General features: G+C 46.1%; 1 protein-coding gene across 11 annotated transcripts in view; it reads left to right on the top strand.

Annotated features, from left to right (window-relative positions):
* Dnah2 (dynein axonemal heavy chain 2) overlaps positions 1 to 19,278 on the top strand; it is a 110,594-nt gene that overhangs the window by 70,522 nt on the left and 20,794 nt on the right. For 8 of the 11 annotated variants that reach the window (XR_012438763.1, XM_074046937.1, XM_074046939.1 and 5 more), the window contains 19 exons: positions 641 to 793; positions 959 to 1,050; positions 1,364 to 1,562; positions 1,717 to 1,941; positions 3,562 to 3,666; positions 4,086 to 4,274; positions 4,477 to 4,562; positions 4,704 to 4,834; positions 4,991 to 5,140; positions 5,448 to 5,615; positions 5,853 to 6,013; positions 6,302 to 6,441; positions 7,845 to 7,977; positions 8,073 to 8,212; positions 10,473 to 10,683; positions 10,872 to 10,988; positions 11,171 to 11,312; positions 12,091 to 12,260; positions 12,413 to 12,529. Coding sequence is in view for 10 of the 11 variants with exons in the window: in XM_074046937.1 (XP_073903038.1) it covers positions 641 to 793; positions 959 to 1,050; positions 1,364 to 1,562; positions 1,717 to 1,941; positions 3,562 to 3,666; positions 4,086 to 4,274; positions 4,477 to 4,562; positions 4,704 to 4,834; positions 4,991 to 5,140; positions 5,448 to 5,615; positions 5,853 to 6,013; positions 6,302 to 6,441; positions 7,845 to 7,977; positions 8,073 to 8,212; positions 10,473 to 10,683; positions 10,872 to 10,988; positions 11,171 to 11,312; positions 12,091 to 12,260; positions 12,413 to 12,529 (2,829 nt within the window). In the remaining variant the exon portion in view is untranslated. Of the gene's footprint in view, positions 1 to 640; positions 794 to 958; positions 1,051 to 1,363; positions 1,563 to 1,716; positions 1,942 to 3,561; positions 3,667 to 4,085; positions 4,275 to 4,476; positions 4,563 to 4,703; positions 4,835 to 4,990; positions 5,141 to 5,447; positions 5,616 to 5,852; positions 6,014 to 6,301; positions 6,442 to 7,844; positions 7,978 to 8,072; positions 8,213 to 10,472; positions 10,684 to 10,871; positions 10,989 to 11,170; positions 11,313 to 12,090; positions 12,261 to 12,412; positions 12,530 to 19,278 lie in introns of those variants that run through there. The other 3 variants (XM_074046936.1, XM_074046938.1, XM_074046944.1) reach the window with 3 other exon arrangements.

Here is a 19,278-nt window from a genome sequence, read left to right as displayed (position 1 = left end):
AATTTTTTTGCAACTGCAAACAAGTCACCACACATGTCCCTGGGCACCATGGGTGCCTCTCTGACCTTACCAGGCCAGACGGCAGCTGTAGCATTATGATGACACTCAGGCAACTTCAGAGCTAGGAGTTTCAGGCTTATCTAAGAGCTTTCAGTAGGTTCTAGACAAATAGGCACATTTGAAAAACAACCATGTGATTCTCCAAATAGAACCAGGAAAAGATGAAGGCTCTAAACCTTTGTGATGATCTGCTAAAGTAGATTCCCCCCTTGGTGGTACCGAAGTTTGAACTCAGGACCTTATGCTTGTGAGGCAAGCACTCTACTGCTTGAGCCACACCACCGCCTATTTTGCTGTGGTGATTTTTTGAGATGGGGGTCTTGTGTATTTTTCCAGGGCCAGCTCAGACATTGATCCTCCTACTTATGTTTCCCTCATAGCTGGGACGACAGATGTATGCCACCGTAACTAGCTTTCTTATTGTTGTTAAGATGGGGTCTTTCAAACATTTTGCTTGGCCTGGCCTCAAACTTCAATCCTTCTGTTCTCCATCTCCCAAGTAGCTGGGATTATGAGCTACTGCACCTGGCTAGATCTCTTTGTCTCTCATAGGCATGTCCTCTTCCCTTCTTCCATCCAGGTAAACCCAGCTGATAGTGAAAACTATGCCACTATGGTAGAGATGACATTTGTGTTCAGCATGATCTGGTCTGTTTGTGCCTCTGTGGATGAGGATGGCCGAAAGAAGATTGACAGTTACCTCCGAGAAATAGAGGGCTCCTTTCCCAACAAGGTCAGAGCCTTCCTTCAAACTTAGTTGTCCCAATTTTCCAGACTCTGCCTGAGCTTCCACTTTGCAACCCAGCTCTTTCTTCCTCCTGATAGTCTGTGAGCCCTTTCTCTATCTGGGAAAAGCTAGAGGAAGGCTGTAGTAACCTGATTTATCTGCCCTCCTCAGGACACAGTGTATGAGTATTTTGTGAACCCCAAGATGAGGAGTTGGACATCATTTGAGGAGAAGCTCCCTAAGAGTTGGCGTTACCCTCCAAAGTGAGAGCATGGTCTGGGGTGTTCCTAGGGTTTGGGGTTTCAGTTGGTGGGAGATGTGGCAAGAGTGATGGGTCCCAGAAGCAACAGTGAGGTGTTAAAAGAGAAAGTGGATCACAGAGAAGAGATGACTCTTGGTACAGGAAGTGGGATTGAAGGATTTGGAACAGGGTCCTGAAGAAGAATGCCCTGTCCTCAGGACCCACAGGAGGCAGGGTTGATGAATAGACATGGTGACGCTGGAGGAAGGTAAACACTAGGAGGAAAGAAAGGAGTGGACCAATGATCCTTGGGACATGGTCCTTCTCTTTCCTAGTGCCCCCTTCTATAAGATCATGGTGCCCACTGTCGACACTGTTCGCTACAACTACCTGGTGAGCATGTTGGTGGCCAACCAGAATCCAGTCCTGCTGGTGGGTCCTGTGGGGACTGGAAAGACCTCCATAGCCCAGAGTGTTCTGCAGTCTTTGCCCTCCAGCCAGTGGTCAGTGCTCGTAGTCAACATGTCTGCACAGGTGTGTTGGGGGCCTCCAGGCCAGGCTGCCAGCTCCCCATGCTCTCCCTGCCTTCTCTCCCCTGGGATCCAAGTACTATGTTGACACTCCTCTCTGACCCCATATTTCCCTTGGGGCGAGGGGGCTCATGCATCCACTGTACCTCTTCTACTAGACCACTTCCAACAATGTGCAAAGCATCATTGAGAGCAGAGTGGAGAAGCGGACCAAGAGTGTGTACGTACCATTTGGGGGCAAAAGCATGATCACCTTTATGGATGACCTAAACATGCCAGCTAAGGACACATTTGGGTCCCAGCCACCCCTGGAACTGATTCGCCTCTGGATTGACTATGGCTTCTGGTATGATCGTACGAAGCAGACCATCAAGCACATTCGAGTAAGCATCCCAAGAATTTGTTCTCAGGCCTCCAGTCCCATTCCACTACGAACCTGGACTCATTCCCAAAATCCTATATTCTTCCTTACGGAAGAACACCCTGTCTCTTCCTCAGGACCCAGGCATCTGGCTTCCAAGCTGTCTACCCCTATTACTAACTCTTTTCCCTGGCCCTCCCCTACTCTTGTGACCAAAGGATTCCATCCTCCAACTGCTTTCCATTTCCAGGCCTTTCATACAACCCTTGCATATCAGCCTGTCCTCCCCAGAACTGCTTCAGAGCCCAGGTCTTAAGTCCACACTGCCAGCTTTCTCTGTCTCCCATGGTTACGATCACCATCCATGGATTCATTGTCTGTTCCCCACCCACAACCCAGGCTCTCCTCCCACAGGGTTCTGAACATCTTGTTTGTTTCTCTTGCTTTAATCAGTGGCCAGCAGCCATTCTGGACTGATTTCTAGGGTGCCCTCTTATCTGTCACTTTGGTCAAAAACCTGCCTAATAATATATTTATATGTTTCTGAGGTAGCATTTGCACACACATGTATATGAATGTATACAACTTAAAAAGAAAAAAAGAGAAAGGTCTAGAAGACATATTGAAAATATCATTGTTTTACTTAATTAAATTTTCTAATTTGGGTACTGAAAGACAAATATGTTATTTATTCATTCATTCACTCATTAATTAATTAATTCATTCATTTGTGTGCTGGGAATTAAACTCAGGGCCTCATGCTTGCTAAGAAAGTGCTCTATCACTTGAACCATGCCCCTATCCCCTACTTTAATAATTGGGGTTTTTTTGTTGTTGTTTTGTTTTGTTTTTTTTTTTTGCAGTACTGGGGCTTGAACTCAGGGCCTTCACCTTGAGTCACTCCACCAGCCCAATTTTTGGTGACAGGGATTTCTGAGATAGGGTCTCACAAACTGTTTGCCTAGGCTGGCGTTGAACTGCAATCCTCCTGATCTCTGTCTCCTGAGTAGCTAGGATTATAGGTGTGAGCCACTGGCGCCGGCATTGCCACTGTAATAATTCTTTAAAGAAATTTCTTATGCGGAATGTGATGGAACATGCCTTTAATCCCAGCTACTTGGAAGATGGAGGCAGGCGGATTGTGAAGTTTTCAGCCCAGGCAAAGATACTGGTGAGACTCTGTCTCAAAAACAAAAACAAAAGTTCTGGAGGAGTAGCTCAAGTGGTAGAGGTACTTACCTAACCTGGACAAGGTCCTGAGTTCAATCCCCCAGTACTGCAAAAAAAATTTTCCCCAACCTCTTACTTCTCTTCATCTTTCCTATCCCAAGTCCTCCATGTTTCTCCTTCCTCTCTCTGTCTTTGTTCCTCCATTTACTGTCTTTTCATTCCTTTTGCATCCTTCCTCTTTCTTTCTTTTTTTGCCTATTTAAATATAAAACATTGAATTGGCAAGTAATAATTGTATGTATTTATATAGTGTGATATTTCAAGACATGTATACAATGCATAATGATCAAATCAGGGTAATTGAAATATCCATGACATCAAACATTTATCATTTGCGTTACAAACAATCAAAATTCTCTGTCCTGGCTATTTTGAAGCATCCTCCCTATTTCTGCACCTCTTTGCTCTCTAGGACATGTTCCTGATGGCTGCCATGGGCCCTCTCGGGGGTGGACGGACTGTCATCTCCCCAAGGCTACAGAGTCGCTTCAACATCATCAATATGACCTTCCCCACCGTGAGGCCATAGTGGGAGTTGTGGGATGGGGACTGTACAAACATCCCTATTTCCAGAGAATGAGGGGACAGATCCAGGCGAGGAATGGGGGACTCTGAGCAGAGTTGCATTCAGGGAGCCATGACCCTTGGAGGTGGGGCTATCTGTACAAATTCTTGCTGTGTCCTGAACCAAGAGAGCAGCAGGATGCCAGTACGTCCCCCTGGCTCTGGAATGTGGAGCCTTGGGTCCAGTGGGTGAAGAATTATATATATATAATTATATATGTCATATTAAAATGTTACTTCTCTTAATTTCTGGGACTTTTTGGTGCCCCTTTAAATTCTGCCCATGAGGCAAGCTCTGTATTTGCCTCAGTCTGGTCCTGGCCTGAGTGCAAGGCCCGAGTCTTGGAATTTGAGTCTGAAGCTTCTTTCTAGGAGTCCCAGATCACCCGCATATTTGGCACCATGATCAACCAGAAGCTTCAAGACTTTGAGGAAGAGGTAAAACCCATAGGGAATGTGGTGACTGAAGCCACCTTGGACGTGTACAATACGGTGGTCCAGCGCTTCCTGCCCACACCAGCCAAGATCCATTACCTCTTCAACCTTCGAGACATCTCCAAGGTGAACATTGGTCTGACATTGCCTGTTTGGCCTGGCCCAGCCTCCTTGGAGGCATTTTTTTCTAAAAATAAGCCTAGGACTTCCATAGCAAACCGTCTTCTAAAAGTCCCTCCATCCTAAGATGCCACGTACTCTGCCCTTACCTCCAAAACTCCTGTGGGCACCTCTTCTTCCTCCACCCCATCGCTGCTTCTCTTCCCAGGTCTTCCAGGGCATGCTTAGAGCCAACAAGAACTTCCATGATACCAAGGCCAGCATCACACGACTCTGGATTCATGAATGCTTCAGGTGACACGAGTGTGCCCTGGTCAGGTTTAGGTTTCCTCTGCCTCGTTTCCAACTCCTGCCTTCATCCCTGGCCCAACTCTCTCTTCCCCAGAACTATTCTCCTCCTTAGTCCCAAATCTCAACCCAACTGTTTCCCAACAGAGTCTTCTCTGACCGACTGGTTGATGCAACAGATATGGAAGCCTTTCTGAGCATCATAAGTGACAAACTTGGCTCCTTCTTTGACCTTACATTTCATAATCTCTGTCCCAATAAACGTCCTCCTATTTTTGGTGAGTCAGGATCTGTGACTACTGTATGCTGTGACTCTTGGGAGACTGGGGTTAGAATGAGGGTCAGCGTATGGATTCCTGATGCTGAGGGCCCTATGGGGTGTCCTGGAGAGGACTAGGCATTGGAGACTCTGATACCCTACTCCTATGGCACAGGGGACTTCCTAAAGGAGCCCAAGGTCTATGAAGACCTGACAGATCTGACAGTACTGAAGACGGCCATGGAGACAGCCCTAAATGAGTACAACCTCTCCCCCTCTGTTGTGCCAATGCAGTTGGTGCTCTTCCGGGAGGCCATTGAACACAGTAAGCAGTTGTTACTCCTGGTCCCTCCCCCATCATCCCAATCACCGGTTTCCCTTCCTAGATCATTCCCAAATCAAGTCCCAGAGTTGTCTTCCTTTACGGTTCTATATGCCCTTGTGGCAATGGGGGTTTAATGGACAAGGTGAAGGTTAAAGGTTGAATTGCCACCAGGTCCTTAGGCACCAACCTCTTCTCATACCTGAAGTACATTTGGCTCCTGTACTTCGGTTTCAGGAGTTTTATCCCTAGCCTAGGCCTGGAGGTCCTCTGACTTTGTTCAGTTCATTACCCTCACCCTGGTCCCTAGTCACACGGATCGTGAGGGTGATTGGACAGCCTCGGGGCAACATGCTCTTGGTGGGCATTGGGGGCAGTGGACGCCAGAGTCTGGCCCGCTTGGCCTCGTCCATCTGCGACTACACCACCTTCCAGATTGAGGTCACCAAACACTATCGGAAGCAGGAGTTCCGTGATGGTATGGCTGGGTTTCTGAACCAGAGGAGGGTGGGAATTCCAAAGGAAAGCTGAGATCCTGCCATGCCAAAAGTGGGGAGAAGTAGTGAGGTGACCCTGGCCTGTGTGTGTTGGGTACAGGATGGTAGTGTGTCTGTGCTGTGGGGTGGAGGAGGTCCTGAAGTTCAGAAGAAGAATGAAGGGCAGGATGAGGACTCTGAAGCAAATCTGTTCTTTTCCCTTTCCCTCACCTGGCCAGATATCAAACGTCTGTATCGCCAGTCTGGGGTAGAGCTCAAGACCACATCTTTCCTTTTTGTGGACACTCAAATTGCCGACGACTCCTTCCTAGAGGACATCAACAACATCCTCAGCTCGGGCGAGGTCCCTAATCTCTACAAATCTGATGAATTTGAAGAGGTACAGACCCTTGCACCCCTGCCATTATAAGTTAGTTTTTTGGCCTTCCTTATGAACCCCTAAAGAACCAAAGATCCCAGAATATGCTTGTATAGCTCCCTCACTATCCAGCTCACCACTCCCCCTGCCCCATGAGGTAGAAAGGCTGTTTTTTTTCAGCCAGCTTCCTTCCAGGGCCCCCACTGGGCAAGGTTGCTTTAAACCCCATCCCATTAGTCAGCCTAGCCTGCTGTCTGGCTTATGCTGCCATGGGAACTTCAGCTCCTGACCCTGTGTGGCTCTGTCCAGATCCAGACACAAATCATAGACCAGGCCCGGGCTGAACAGGTACCTGAGTCCTCGGACAGCCTCTTCGCCTACCTCATTGAGCGCGTGCGTAACAACCTGCACATTGTGCTCTGCCTCAGTCCCGTGGGGGACCCCTTCAGGTGACTCTCTTATATATTCTCTTTCTCTCTGTGGCCTCTTCCTCTCTTTTGGCCTTCTGTGCTCTCTGAAGTTAGTGTCATGAATAACAGCAGGTCACCTGACTCACCCTATCTCCTTCACATAGACTGTGTCTTCCTTCAGGAAGACATGATAGTCATCTGTCCCTTTCAGTATGACTTTATTTTTTTCTTTTGGTTGGTGATTTGTTTGGTTTTGTTTCAAATGTTTAATTGTGGTTAAAAAAAAAAACCCACACACAACACAAAATTTCTCATCTGAACTATTCTTGAGTGTTCAATTCAGTGTTAAGTGTGTCCACATTGTCGTACAATGGATCTCTAGAACCTTTTCATTTTCCCAGTCTGAAACTCTGTAACCACTAACCAATAACTTCCCTCCTCCCCCAGCCCCTGGAAACCACTGTCTACTTTCTGCCTCTACGAAATCAACTATTTCCAATAACCTCACACAATTGCAATTGTGCAGTATTTGTCTTTTTGTGACTTGCTTATTTCAGTTACATAATGTCCTCAGGGTCCATCCACATTGTAGCATGTGACAGAATTCCTTTCTTTCTTTCTTTTTCTTTCTTTTTTTTTTTTTTTTTGTGCTGGAGTTTGACCTGAGGGCCTATGCCTTGAGCACAAATTACAATCCTCCTGATCTCTTCTTGAGTACATAGGATTACAACATTAGCCACCAGTGCCCAGGTTTTTGTTTTTTTTTTTTTTTCAGTATTGGGATTTTGAACTCAGGGCCTAATGTTTGCAGGGCAGGTGGTCCACCACTTGAGCTACACTCCAGCTTTCCTTGCTTTAGTTGTTTTTTAAGTAGGATCTTATGTTTGTGCTCAGACCTGTGCTTTGACCTCTATAGCTGGAACCTCTGGTATAACAGGCACAAGCATGATGCTTGGCTTATTGATTGAGATGGTGTCTTGGTAATTGTCTGCCTGGGCTGGCCTTAAGCCTTGATCCTCCTGAGCTCTGCCTCCAGGGGAACTGGGATTATAGTCATCAGCCACTAAACCTGGCTTGTTTCTGTCTTTAATTTTATGGCATATGGTCTGTTTACCAAGTACCATATGCTATGCTAAGCATTGTTCATGTGTTACCTCATTGAATACTTTAGTGACCCTAGTATATATTGTTAATCCCTTCCTAGAAATGAAGAAACTGGTCTTGCCCACGATACACACCTAGAAAGTGAGAATGCAGACCTTCCTGATCCCAGCCCCTGGTTTTAGAAGCTATGCTGAACTTGCTCTGAGGGGGCCAAATCTGGATGAGTAGATAGAAGCAAAAGCATGGGGCCTTTGGACTCCTGGAAATCAGATGGATGTGCGAGGTAAAGCCAGGAGCATCTGTGAGTGAACTTATTGCCTCTCAAAACTCCTCCCCAGGAATTGGATCCGACAGTACCCAGCCTTGGTGAACTGCACAACCATCAACTGGTTCTCAGAGTGGCCCCGAGAGGCCCTGCTAGAGGTGGCTGAGAAGTACCTCATGGGAGTGGACCTGGGGACACAGGAGAATGTAAGCCCCTCCTCACCACTCCTCATCTCACCCCTGCCTCCTTCCTACTTCCTTCTCTGTCACCTTTGTCTTCCATCCTGTATCATTGGCCTTAGATCCACAAGAAGGTGGCTCAGATTTTTGTCACCATGCACTGGTCAGTGGCTCAGTATTCCCAGAAGATGCTGCTAGAACTGCGAAGATACAACTATGTCACACCTACCAACTACCTGGAGCTTGTATCTGGATATAAAAAGTATGAAGGGAGAACGGGGGACATGGAGGGCCAGGGAGTTGATGGCTTTTGAGGGTGGTGATTGGTGAAATGATGTCTTGGAAAATATTAAGGAGCTGGCCAAGTGGGTGGGCTTAGGATGTGAGTGTTAAAGTGGGATGGTAGATCCAAAGGGTCTTAGTTCTGTCCTGGGAGTTAACGAGGAAGGGGCAATCTCTCGAACCCCCTGGTTGTGTTCACCAGCCAATGATGTCTTTCCACGTCCTCTCATCCTTATTTTCTGGAATGGTGCTTCTCTGTCAGACCATCATTCAACTGGGATATTGCCATAATATACCCAATCTTTTCTTCTCTGCCTTTAATCTCTCCTAGACTTACCACTTGCATGAAATAGAAAAAAACAAAAACAAAGTGTTTTCCCTACTCTCTGACTCATCCCAGTACTTTGCTTCTGACACCACAAGTGTGGGAGTTCCCACACACACACTAAGCAATTCCCAGCAGACAGTGACTGTGTTTTACGATTTAGCTCAATCTTGACACTGTCTACCTGGGTTTAGAGCCAGATCCCACGGGTGAAGATCCCACAAGACTGCCCTACTTCAGATGCTAGGCCCAAGCCTCAGCTTGTTTTAACTATGGTATAAGTCAGGGTTCCCATGTCCTCTCCCAGGTTTAGTTAACTTGCTAAATGGCTTACTGAACTCATGGAAACACTTACTGTTGGTGATTTATTACAAAGGGTGTTTTTTTATTATTATTATTTTTGATAGTAAGGTTGAACCTGGCGCTTGCTAGGCCACCCCTTTTTGCTTTAGTTAGTTTTTGAATAGGGTCTCTAGTTTTTGCCAGGGTGGGTCTGGACTGCAATCCTCCTATATATGCTGCCTGTGTAGCTGGTATGACAGGCATGTACCACCAAGCCCAACTTATTTGTTGAGATGGGGGTCTCTCAAACTTTTTGCCTGGGCTGGCCTTGAACCTCAATCCTCCCAATTTCTACCTCCCAAGTAGCAGGATTACAGGCATGAGCACTTGGCCACAAAAGATATTTTAAAGAATACAGATAAACAGAGGTGAAGTTCCTAAGGGTCTCAGGCTTAGGAGTTTCTGTCCCCATGTAGCTGGTGCATGCCACCCATGTGCTCTTGTTCATCAACCTGAAAGTTCTTTGAACCCATCCTTTTCGGTGTTTGTAGAGACTTCACTAAGTAGGCATGGTTGATTAACTTAGTGCTCACTGGTGATCAACTCAACTTTCAGCCCCTCTCCTCCACCTGGAGATCAGGAGGTAGGACTGACATATCCAACCCTCTAATCCCAGGGTTGCTTCCCCTGGTAGCCAGTCCCTATCCCAAGGCCACGCAGAGCCACAGCCATCAGTGATCTCAGCAGCATACAAAAGACACTCTTCCCTTTGGACAGTCCAAAGGTTTTAGGAGCTGTGTACCTGGAGAATCAAATAGCTGTTTCTTATTATAAATTACAATGCCACCCCACCATGCCAAAGAATTTTATGTTTATTCATTAAGTCATCGAGTGTCTGTTCATGTACACAACATAGGAATAATTTTCTTAGAAGGACAGAAGAGAAATGTAAAACACAGCAAACAAAACCCCCCACCCATTATTAGATTCAGCACTTTAATCAAGGTGAAGCACCTTGTTTGAGCACCTACTATGTGCCATGTATGTTTGAGCACCTATTATTGCTAAGCACTATTTTAGACACTTGCATAGGTCAGTGAGCCCTGCCTTGCTGAGTACATAGGTCAACATTCTACCTTCTATTTCATATTTGCTGGTCACTATTAGTCCAGAAGACACCCATGTAGATGTTTTGTAGCCTGCAGACTGTTAAATAACTTTTTGAATGATTTGCCTACATTTAAAACTTGGGAGTTTTAGGAAAATCTAGGCTGGGGCAAGTGTCACCTACCCCCTTTGGTGGGTTCAAGTTTTCTGTTTTACTGGAGCCCACCAGACAGCTGCACAGTGGGGAGCAGTGGAAGGTTCTTGATAGAGGAAGTGGTGTGATAGAAACAGTATTTAACAAGTTGATTTTGACAGTAGTGTGTAGAATAAATCAAAGGGAAAAGGAGACCAGTTGGGAAGCTGTGGGCAATGATCCAGGCAGGAAATGATAAAAATCTGACCAGGTGTGTGGTGGCAACAGAAAGGGAGACAGGGACAGAGACACATGTGGAAGGAAGACTATGTAGGATACCTCCTTTGAGGGAGTCCACCCTCTCCACGTGCTTTATCCCTTGCTCTCCCCGAGGCTGCTAGCAGAAAAACGGCAGGAGCTGATGGACCAAATCACTAAGCTGCGGACAGGATTGTTTAAGATCGATGAAACAAGGGAAAAGGTAGAAGTGATGTCGCTGGAACTGGAGGATGCCAAGAAGAAGGTGGCCGAGTTCCAGAAACAGTGCGAAGAGTACCTGGTCATCATAGTGCAGCAGAAGCGGGAAGCAGATGAACAGCAGAAGGTCACTGGCCTTGTGGCCTGCTCCTCCAGGCCCCCGGGGAAGAGGCTTCCTAGGCCTCATTACTTTATCTCTTAATGCTCTGTCCACTCCTCAAATTTTCCTTAGCTTTCTCTTTCATCCTTCCCACCAACCCTGTCACCCCACCTTGCCCAAAGCAAAGACAAAAACCCTGTTGTCTTCACTCCTAGGCGGTAACAGCCAACAGTGAAAAGATTGCTATTGAGGAAGTCAAGTGTCAACAACTAGCTGACAATGCCCAGAAGGATTTAGAGGAGGCATTGCCTGCCCTGGAAGAGGCTATGCGGGTACCAGGGGCTGATGCCAGGATGGTGCCAGGAGTGGGAATGGGACTGGCCCTTTTTGTCCTCAAAGTCCTTGGAGGAGTGGGAAGAAGAGAGTACCCCAGCCAGCCCTGTGTCCAGGAAGGACCTGTCTTACCACCTGAGTTGACTCTGGCCCAGTTTCCTGAGTTAATCCCTCTCCCCAGGCCCTGGAGTCTCTGAACAAGAAGGATATAGGTGAGATCAAGTCTTATGGACGGCCCCCCGCCCAAGTGGAGATGGTGATGCAGGCAGTTATGATTCTGCGAGGCAATGAACCCACATGGGCAGAGGCCAAGCGGCAGCTAGGTAAACTGAGAATCATGAGATAAGTGGCTTCCACTCATTGATAACTTCAGTGCCTTGACAGGGGTAAATGAGGCACTCTACTGACTGCAGATCCTAGAGTCTAGGAGGAAAGAGAAGACATAAATGTCAGTTAGGATTCTTTGGTTATAAGTAACAGAAAGGCTTAGCTTTTTTTTTTTTTTTGAGATGGGGCTCACTATATAGTCCAGGCTGGCCTCGATCTTGCAATCCTCCTGTCTTAGCCTCCTGAATGCTGAGATTATAGATGTGTGCCACCTGTAATCAATAAGTCAGCTCATCTTATTGTAAGCAAAAAAACCACAAATGGTCACAACAATGTAGGAATATATTGCAGGATCCAAAGACCAAATACCTAAGGCTTCCCACAAAGGAACAAGAATCAGAAAATGGGAAACAGAACTCTTGCTTTTCATTCTGCAGTTTTCTCTGTTTTGGGTTCCCATGGTAGAAGGTAGCCTGCCAGCCATAGTTTGGCAGTCCCTGCCCTAGAAGAAAGAGTGAAGGATAGTGTGTAGGGAGGTTTGGCTTAGTGTGTTAAGCATAAATGATGGGAGATGAGGCTGGAAAGATTGTGGAGGCCTCAGGCAAAGAGGATACTAGAGATGGGAGCAAGGTCAGAGAGAACTAGGGCTGAGGTCAGATATATTGGCTATGGGAACTGAACCCAAGAAAAACATGGCTACAAGTAGTGTCAGTGAAGGAACAAAGAAGAAAAGGACTAAGCACTTGGCTGAAGTCCCCAAATGTCATCCCACAGGGGAACAGAACTTCATCAAGTCACTGATCCACTTTGATAAAGATAATATCTCAGATAAGGTGCTGAAGAAGATCGGGGCCTACTGTGCCCAGCCTGACTTCCAGCCCGATATCATTGGCCGAGTCTCCCTGGCTGCCAAGTCCCTCTGCATGTGGGTGAGAGCCATGGAGGTAGGTGGTAGCAGGGGGATCTGGGGGCAGTGAGGGCAGGGCTGGAGAAGGCTACGAGTGGCAGACCCAGATGGAAAGAAGGCTGCTGGTGGCTGGATGGGTTGATGGGCTTTTGGTTGGTGGGTCCCTATAGCTTGGCTGTCTCCCCACAGCTGTATGGGCGACTGTATCGGGTGGTAGAGCCCAAGCGGATCCGAATGAACGCTGCATTGGCCCAGCTTCAGGAGAAGCAAGCGGCCCTTGCTGAGGCCCAGGAAAAGCTGCGGGAGGTGAGCCTCATTCTGTTCTTTCCCACAGCAATCTTTCTGATTTGGGGGATTCTTCATTACTATTTCCCTAATCTGATACCATTCCCCTCTCCCGTGTCCTCCATGATTGCAATCCTGGCTCCCTCCTGCTCTATGCCTGTTTAGATTGGGCTGCTTCTGGTCCAGAATGCTTAGGCAATTGCAGAGGGTTGAAAAGTCTTAGTGGGCACTGCCACCTGGAATCCCCCCAGAGACTGACTTGGAGCTGGCCATCTCTGTACCAGCCCTTGGAGATGAGCCTTGGGATATTAACTGACAGACTCTGTGTGGCAAATCAGTGTTTGCCAGGGGAACAAGTCAAGGGGATCAACATCACTGCTGTGGGCCTGGACTGACACGGGTTTGTCTGTGTGTGAAGAGGCCTCTGGGCCAGACATGCCAGAAGGTGGCTTCCTGCAAGATGGAGGCACAAGTAACTTCCAAACCATGCAGAATCCAAAAAAATTCAGAATTCTCCCAGACTATCATTTCATTTTTTAATCATTGATTTAACAGAGAATACAACTGTATCAACAAGCTAGTGCAGTCGTATGGTTTGAAATTCAAAAGGTACAAAAGAATATTCAAGAAGTCTTAGTCAGGTGCCAGTGGCTCACATCTGTAATCCTCGCTACTTGGGAGGCTGAAATCAGGAGGCTCGAAGCTGGAGGCCGGCCCAGGCAAAGTTTGCAAGACCCCATCCCAGTAGGAGGAAGAACTGGGCATGGTGGTACATGACAGTCATCCCAGCTATGGTGGGAAGCATAAAATAGTGGGATCATGGTCCAGGCTGGCCTGGGCAAAAAGTAAGACCCCATCTCCAAAATAACCAGAACAGAAAGGGCTGGAAGCATGGCTGAAGTGGTAGAGCTCCTGCCTAGCAAGCACATAAGCTCTGAGTTCAAACCCCCGTATCACCAAAAAAAAAAAAAAAAAAAAGGTCTCCCATGTTCTGCTCTGGAGCACCCAGCTTCCCTCCATGAAAACAACCAAATTTTACAGATTTTTTACAGTTCATCTGTCCACAGGTGTTCATTGTTTATATAGCAAACATACATTTCATATTTTTACATTTACACACTGGTCAGCACTTTCCTTATTTACCTAGGAACTGGAGATTGTCCCATATCAGCTTATAAAAAGCCTGTTTCTTTTTACTGCTACATGTTCTAGTGGAGGCTGTGTCATCACTTTTTAACCATTCCCCCTTTTGATGATAACTCCTTGTTTCCAATCTTTTGATCTTCATTGTCCTCTAACTTTGTCAATGCTTTCTTTATATAGACATATCAAATTATTATCACTATTTTTTTGTGGTAGTGTGGTTTGAACTCAGGGTCTCATGCTTACTAGGCAAACACTCTACTACTTGAAATACATCCACAGCCCTGTTTTTGATTTAGTAATTTTTCCGGTAAGGTCTTGCTTTTTTTTTTTTTTTTTTGTCCAGGGTGTCCTTGGACTGCAATCCTCTTATCTACGGCCTTCCACGTAGCTGGGATCCAGACATGCACCACCATGCCTGGCTTATTGATTAAAATGGGGCCTCGTTAATTTTTTAGCTAACATTTTGCCTGGGCTGACCTTGAACCTTGATTCTCCTGATCTCTTCTTCCTGAGTAGCTGGGATTACAGCCATAAGCCACCGCCCCCAGCTAAAATTGAAGCTGGTCCTACAATTTCAAAATGTTTTATTTGACACTAATTATGGAAAGCATCCAGATCCAATTTTCTCAAATTGGAAAAGCCCAAGGCTTGATGAGATTGTCTGGCCAAGGTTACTGACAGTGCTGGGACCAGACATTGTGTTTCTGACTCCATGCCACACTGCCCATAGTTCTTTCCTGCCTTTTCCCATGGCAGTCATGTTTGCTGTCAAAAGTTTATCTGCCCTTGAGGCTTCTTTTGGTTCTGCCTGTGTAGAGAACCCAACCAGGCTGGGTGAACTAGCTTCTGTATGCACAAGCTTCTCTATCTTCCATCCTGCTGCCATTACCATCTCCCAACCAATCACAAAACCTTCACTCTTTCACTCTCACTTTTCCAAGAGTGAATAGTCACAGGTGAGGCAATCTACTTGGAACAGTTTCTTACCCAGATGAATCACAGACTGAGTTAAATAATTAGGAGTTGTTCCTCTTACATGGGACCTTGAGAGTTTGCTGCCAACAGTTCATTCACACACAAAGAATATAGTGGTAGGTCTCTTTGAGGAGGATCCACACATACTTGAGATCCATTAAATGATAAAGGAATGGGTTAGGAAAGCCAGACTCAGTTGTATGCACCTGTAGTTCCAGTTACTTGGGAAACTGAGGCAGGAGGATCATTTCATCCTAGGGGTTCAAGGCCAGCCTGGGTAACATAGTGAGACCCCTGTCTCAAAGCTGAATCAAATCAAACCAAAATAAAACAAAAAGATAAAGCAGATGGGGAACCACCATTTCTCCCTTGTTACTGGTAAAGGCTGTAAAATTTAAGAGCAAAGTACATCTTTTAATAGACCCTCCAGTCTGGTAGAGTGGCTCAGGCAGTAGAGCACCTGCCTAGCAAGTGTGAGGCCCTGAATTCAAACCCCAGTGCTGCCAAAAAAACAAAACAACAACAAAAAAAGCCCTGGAGATCCTCCTGCCTCAGTCTCCCAAGTGCTGGGAATATAGTCATGTGTCAAACACACACGGCTACAATCCAACATTCTTCTTTTCTTTTTTTTTGTGGTGCTGGGGTTTGAACTCAAGTCCTACACCTTGAGCCACTCCACCAGCCCTTTTTTGTGAGGGTTTTTTTTCGAGATAGGGCCTAACGAACTATTGGCCTGGGCTGTCTTTGAATCATGATCTTCCTTATCTCTGCCTCCTGAGTAGCTAAGATTATAGGCAGAGCCGGTGGTGCCTGACCCAAATTCTTAAGTTAAAGTTCCTAAACCAGCCTTCCTGATTTCTTATTCTGCTCATTATCAATTGAGGGGTTGTCTTCATCTCTTTGAGTTGCTATAAGAAAATAATTGGGTGATTTTAAGCAACAGAAATTTCTCTCTCACAATTCTGGGGGCTGGGAAGTCCAAGATGAAGGCGCCTGCAGATTTAGGGTTGGTTGAGGGTTTGTTCCTCACAAATGGTGCCTTTTGTGTGTCCTCACATGCTCACATGGCAGAAGGGACAAACAAGCTCTCTTAGACCTCTTTTTCTTTTTCTTTTGTTTTTTTTTTTTTTTTGGTGGTGGTGGTGGTAGTGGTACGAGATTTGAACTCAAGGCCTCATGCTTACTAGGCAGGCACTCTGTCACTTTTTTTGTGTTGAGTATTAGGGTTTCAAGAATTATTTGCTATTTGCCTGGGCTGGCTTTGAACTGTGATCCTCTTGAGTAGCTAGGACTATAGGGGTGAGCCACTGGTGCCTGGCCTTCTTAGAACTTTTTTAAGGGCACTAATCCCATTGATGGGTCATGAGGCTCCAATCCCATTGATGGGTCATGAGGCTCCACTCCCATGATCTGATCACTTCCCAACAGCACTGCACTGGGGATTAAGTTTTAACATATGAATCTTGGGGATAAACAACATTCAGCCACAGCAAGGATTCTCTGAGTAGATCAGGTTTCTAAACTATAGGGTGTAATCCCTTCAGGCCTCAGAGGCTTAGCTCAAAATCAAGTCTCTTGTGAGCACCACTGGAGGATAAAAGAGAATGCAAGGAGATAATAAGGCATATATAACTTCCAGGTAAAATTACGTTCCCCCAAAATCAGTTGTGACTGTCACCAAAGACCATAATAGAAACTTAATAGTACTTGGAGGGAACGAGGATCCACTGAGAAAATCTTGGGTTTAATTTTATCAGAATTTCAGTTATCTGGAAATCTCGTGACCTGTGAATTCAAATTTAACTCAGAGAACTCTCCAGCAATAGATTAGTATAAGAGATAAATCACAGAAACTGGGTGTGGTCGTGGACACCTGCAATTGCAGCTACTTGGGATGCTGGGCAGGAGGATAGAAAGTTCGAAGGCCATCCTAGGCAACTTAGTGAGACCTTGTCTCAAAAATTTTTTAAAAAGCGAAAAGGACTGGGGATGTAGCCCAATGATAGAGTGCTTGCTTAGCGTGTGGGAAATCCTGGGTTCCATTCCCAGTGCCCACACACACACAATCTCATCAATGAGTATTTGCCATATGAGGAGAGGTTAGAAATCCACATAATGTATATCTTCTTTTTTGGAGAGCATTTTTTTGAGGTTAAAAAAAAACAGCCAGGTGCCAATGGCTCATGCCTGTAATCCTGGCTACTCAGGAGGCAGAGATCAGGAGGATCACAGTTTGAAGCCAGCCTGGGCAAATAGTTCTGTGGTACTATCTCAAAAAAAAAACCTTCACAAAAGAGGGCTGGTGGAGTGGCTCAAGGTGTAGGCCCTGAATTCAAGCCCCAGTACACACACACAAAAAAAAAAAAAGAAGAAGAAGAAGAAGAAGAAGAAGGAAAGATAAAACCAGCAGCTGGGCACAGTGGCTCACTTCTATAACCCCGGCTGAGATCCGGAGGACTCAGCTCAAGGTCAGCCCAGGGTGAGAACAGGGGTTGGGGGGAGTTAGCAAGACCCCATCTCAACCAGTAAGAAAGCTGGGCATGTAGCAGGCGCCTGTCCAACCAAATGTGTGGGAAGCATAAATAGGAGGATTGCTTTCCAGGCCTGTTCAGGGATAAATGTAAGACCCTACTTGAAAAATACCTAAAGCAAAAAGTGCTGGAGGTGAGGCTCAAGTAGTAGAGACCTCCCAAAAAACCTTAACAACACAAAGTTTGCCCATGAGGCATTTTAAAGCATGTAATTCAGTGGTATTAAGTGCCTTTGACGTGCTTTTGCAGCCATTGCCACCATCTAGTTCCAGAACTTTTTCATTACCCCAAATGGGGACCCTGTATATATCCTTTTAATTTCAATTTTCCTTGAGCTCTAGGTTCTCTGCCTTGTGTTGTGATCAGGCATGGCTGGTCTGTCTGTGCCTTTCTTATGGAAGCTGAGGCCTATGAGAACTGCCTCTTGGCAAGTTTTTCCCTTGTCCCCATACTTATTTGAGCTGGAAAATGGCCTTCAGATTCCTGAATGGAGGCCATATTGATGCCTCTAAAACTTGTATCCCAGGCCTTTTGGGGAATAAGCCCTCTGCCATTTGTATCAAGACATGAGATTTCCCCACAGCTGAATCTCCAAGTGGCTCAGGCATGTTCCCTTAAGGCACAGGTCTTACTTATCATAACAGTATTACCTTGAATCTCAGCCAGAATGGAAGACCTTTATTTCAGAAGCCTGTGGCAGGAGCACAAGGCTTTAAGGATTTTCATCACAGTTGCCTCCTTAGCCACAAATAAAAAATTGAATAATGAGACCTTGATCAAATGCTGTCTACCTAGCCGCAACTATTTGAAGGTAGAACCTGTAATACATTAAAACAAAACAAAAATTTCCAAAAAGAAAAAAAAATCTCAACTGCTTATCAGTTTAAAACTAGCAAATCTAATTTTTGTCCGTTAGTGCCTAAAAACAGTGTAATCTCAGCTTAACTCTGCCAGGTCATTTCTAGGTTGTAAACTCTAGCAGTCTTTATCCTGGGATCTCCTACCTTTTAGTTAAGGTTGCTGGTCACCCTTTATACCCTCAACTTTCCTTTGGCCAGGTCAGGGTGGACTAAGCCTGTTTCCTTAAAGCTGCTGCTCCACTTTGGGCTGGTGGAGTGGCTCAAGTGGTAGAGTGCCTGCCTGGCAAGCCTAGCCAACGTGTGGCCATGACTTCATACCCTAGTACCACAAAAAAAGAAAAAAAGCTGCTCCACTTTAATCTGTGCTGGTTCTGTAGAAGCAGACAATCACCTGGGGACAAAGAGGTGATTACCTGCCAAAGCCACAGTAACTGGAGGCTGGCTTAAAGCCATTCAGCCATTCACCCAGGCTAGCTGTTAAATCAAACATAAACCAGGTATGGTGGCATGTGCCTGTAGTCCCAGCTACTCAGGAGGTTGAGGCAGGAGGATTGTGAATCCCAGACCAGTCTAGGCTACATAGCAAGACTTTATTTAAAAAACTTAAAAATATATAAAAAAAAAAAAGCAAAAATCAACCAAAGAAGTGTAAAAAAGCTATCTGGCCTCAGAGGAGCTTGTACAAATCGTCTAAGTCAAGACATCTGTGCACACCCATGAACCCAGTCCCCACCCAAAGCTTCTCAATGGGTCTTTCTGGTTTGTAAACGTACTCTTGAGAGGACTCACGAAGTGGCAGCCTTGTTCTTTGCCTAGGTCCTAAACAAATTGAGAAATAGGCTGGACACAGTGGTATACACCTAGTCTTAGCAACTGGGCAGGCAGAGTCAGGAGGATTCCTGGAGCCCGGGAGTTTGGGCAGGCCTCCAAAAATATGAGACCCTGTGTGTTGGGGGATAAGGGGGCGGAGAGGAGCAATAAAACATGTTTGATCAAAACTCCATCTCTGTAACCTACAGGAATGTGGTTAGAGGGTGTGGCTGACATCTGTAGGCAAGCAGCCCCACCAGTAGTTGCTCCACACTTAGATGGAGTCTCCCGAGCTAAGGCAGAGGTGGGCCAGGCAGGCCCCACACTCTGCAGGACTTTACTTGCTCCTAACAAGACATCTTCTGAGCTCAGTTGAACGTACGCAGCTTGTTCTTTCCAAATTCACCTATCAGAGCTGTCTTGTACCTCCCTTGCAGAAGGGACGAGT

The sequence above is a fragment of the Castor canadensis genome, chromosome 11, assembly GCF_047511655.1.
Source record: "Castor canadensis chromosome 11, mCasCan1.hap1v2, whole genome shotgun sequence".
In the NCBI taxonomy this organism is placed as follows: domain Eukaryota; kingdom Metazoa; phylum Chordata; class Mammalia; order Rodentia; family Castoridae; genus Castor; species Castor canadensis.
This window is presented reverse-complemented; position numbering and strand designations above follow the sequence as displayed.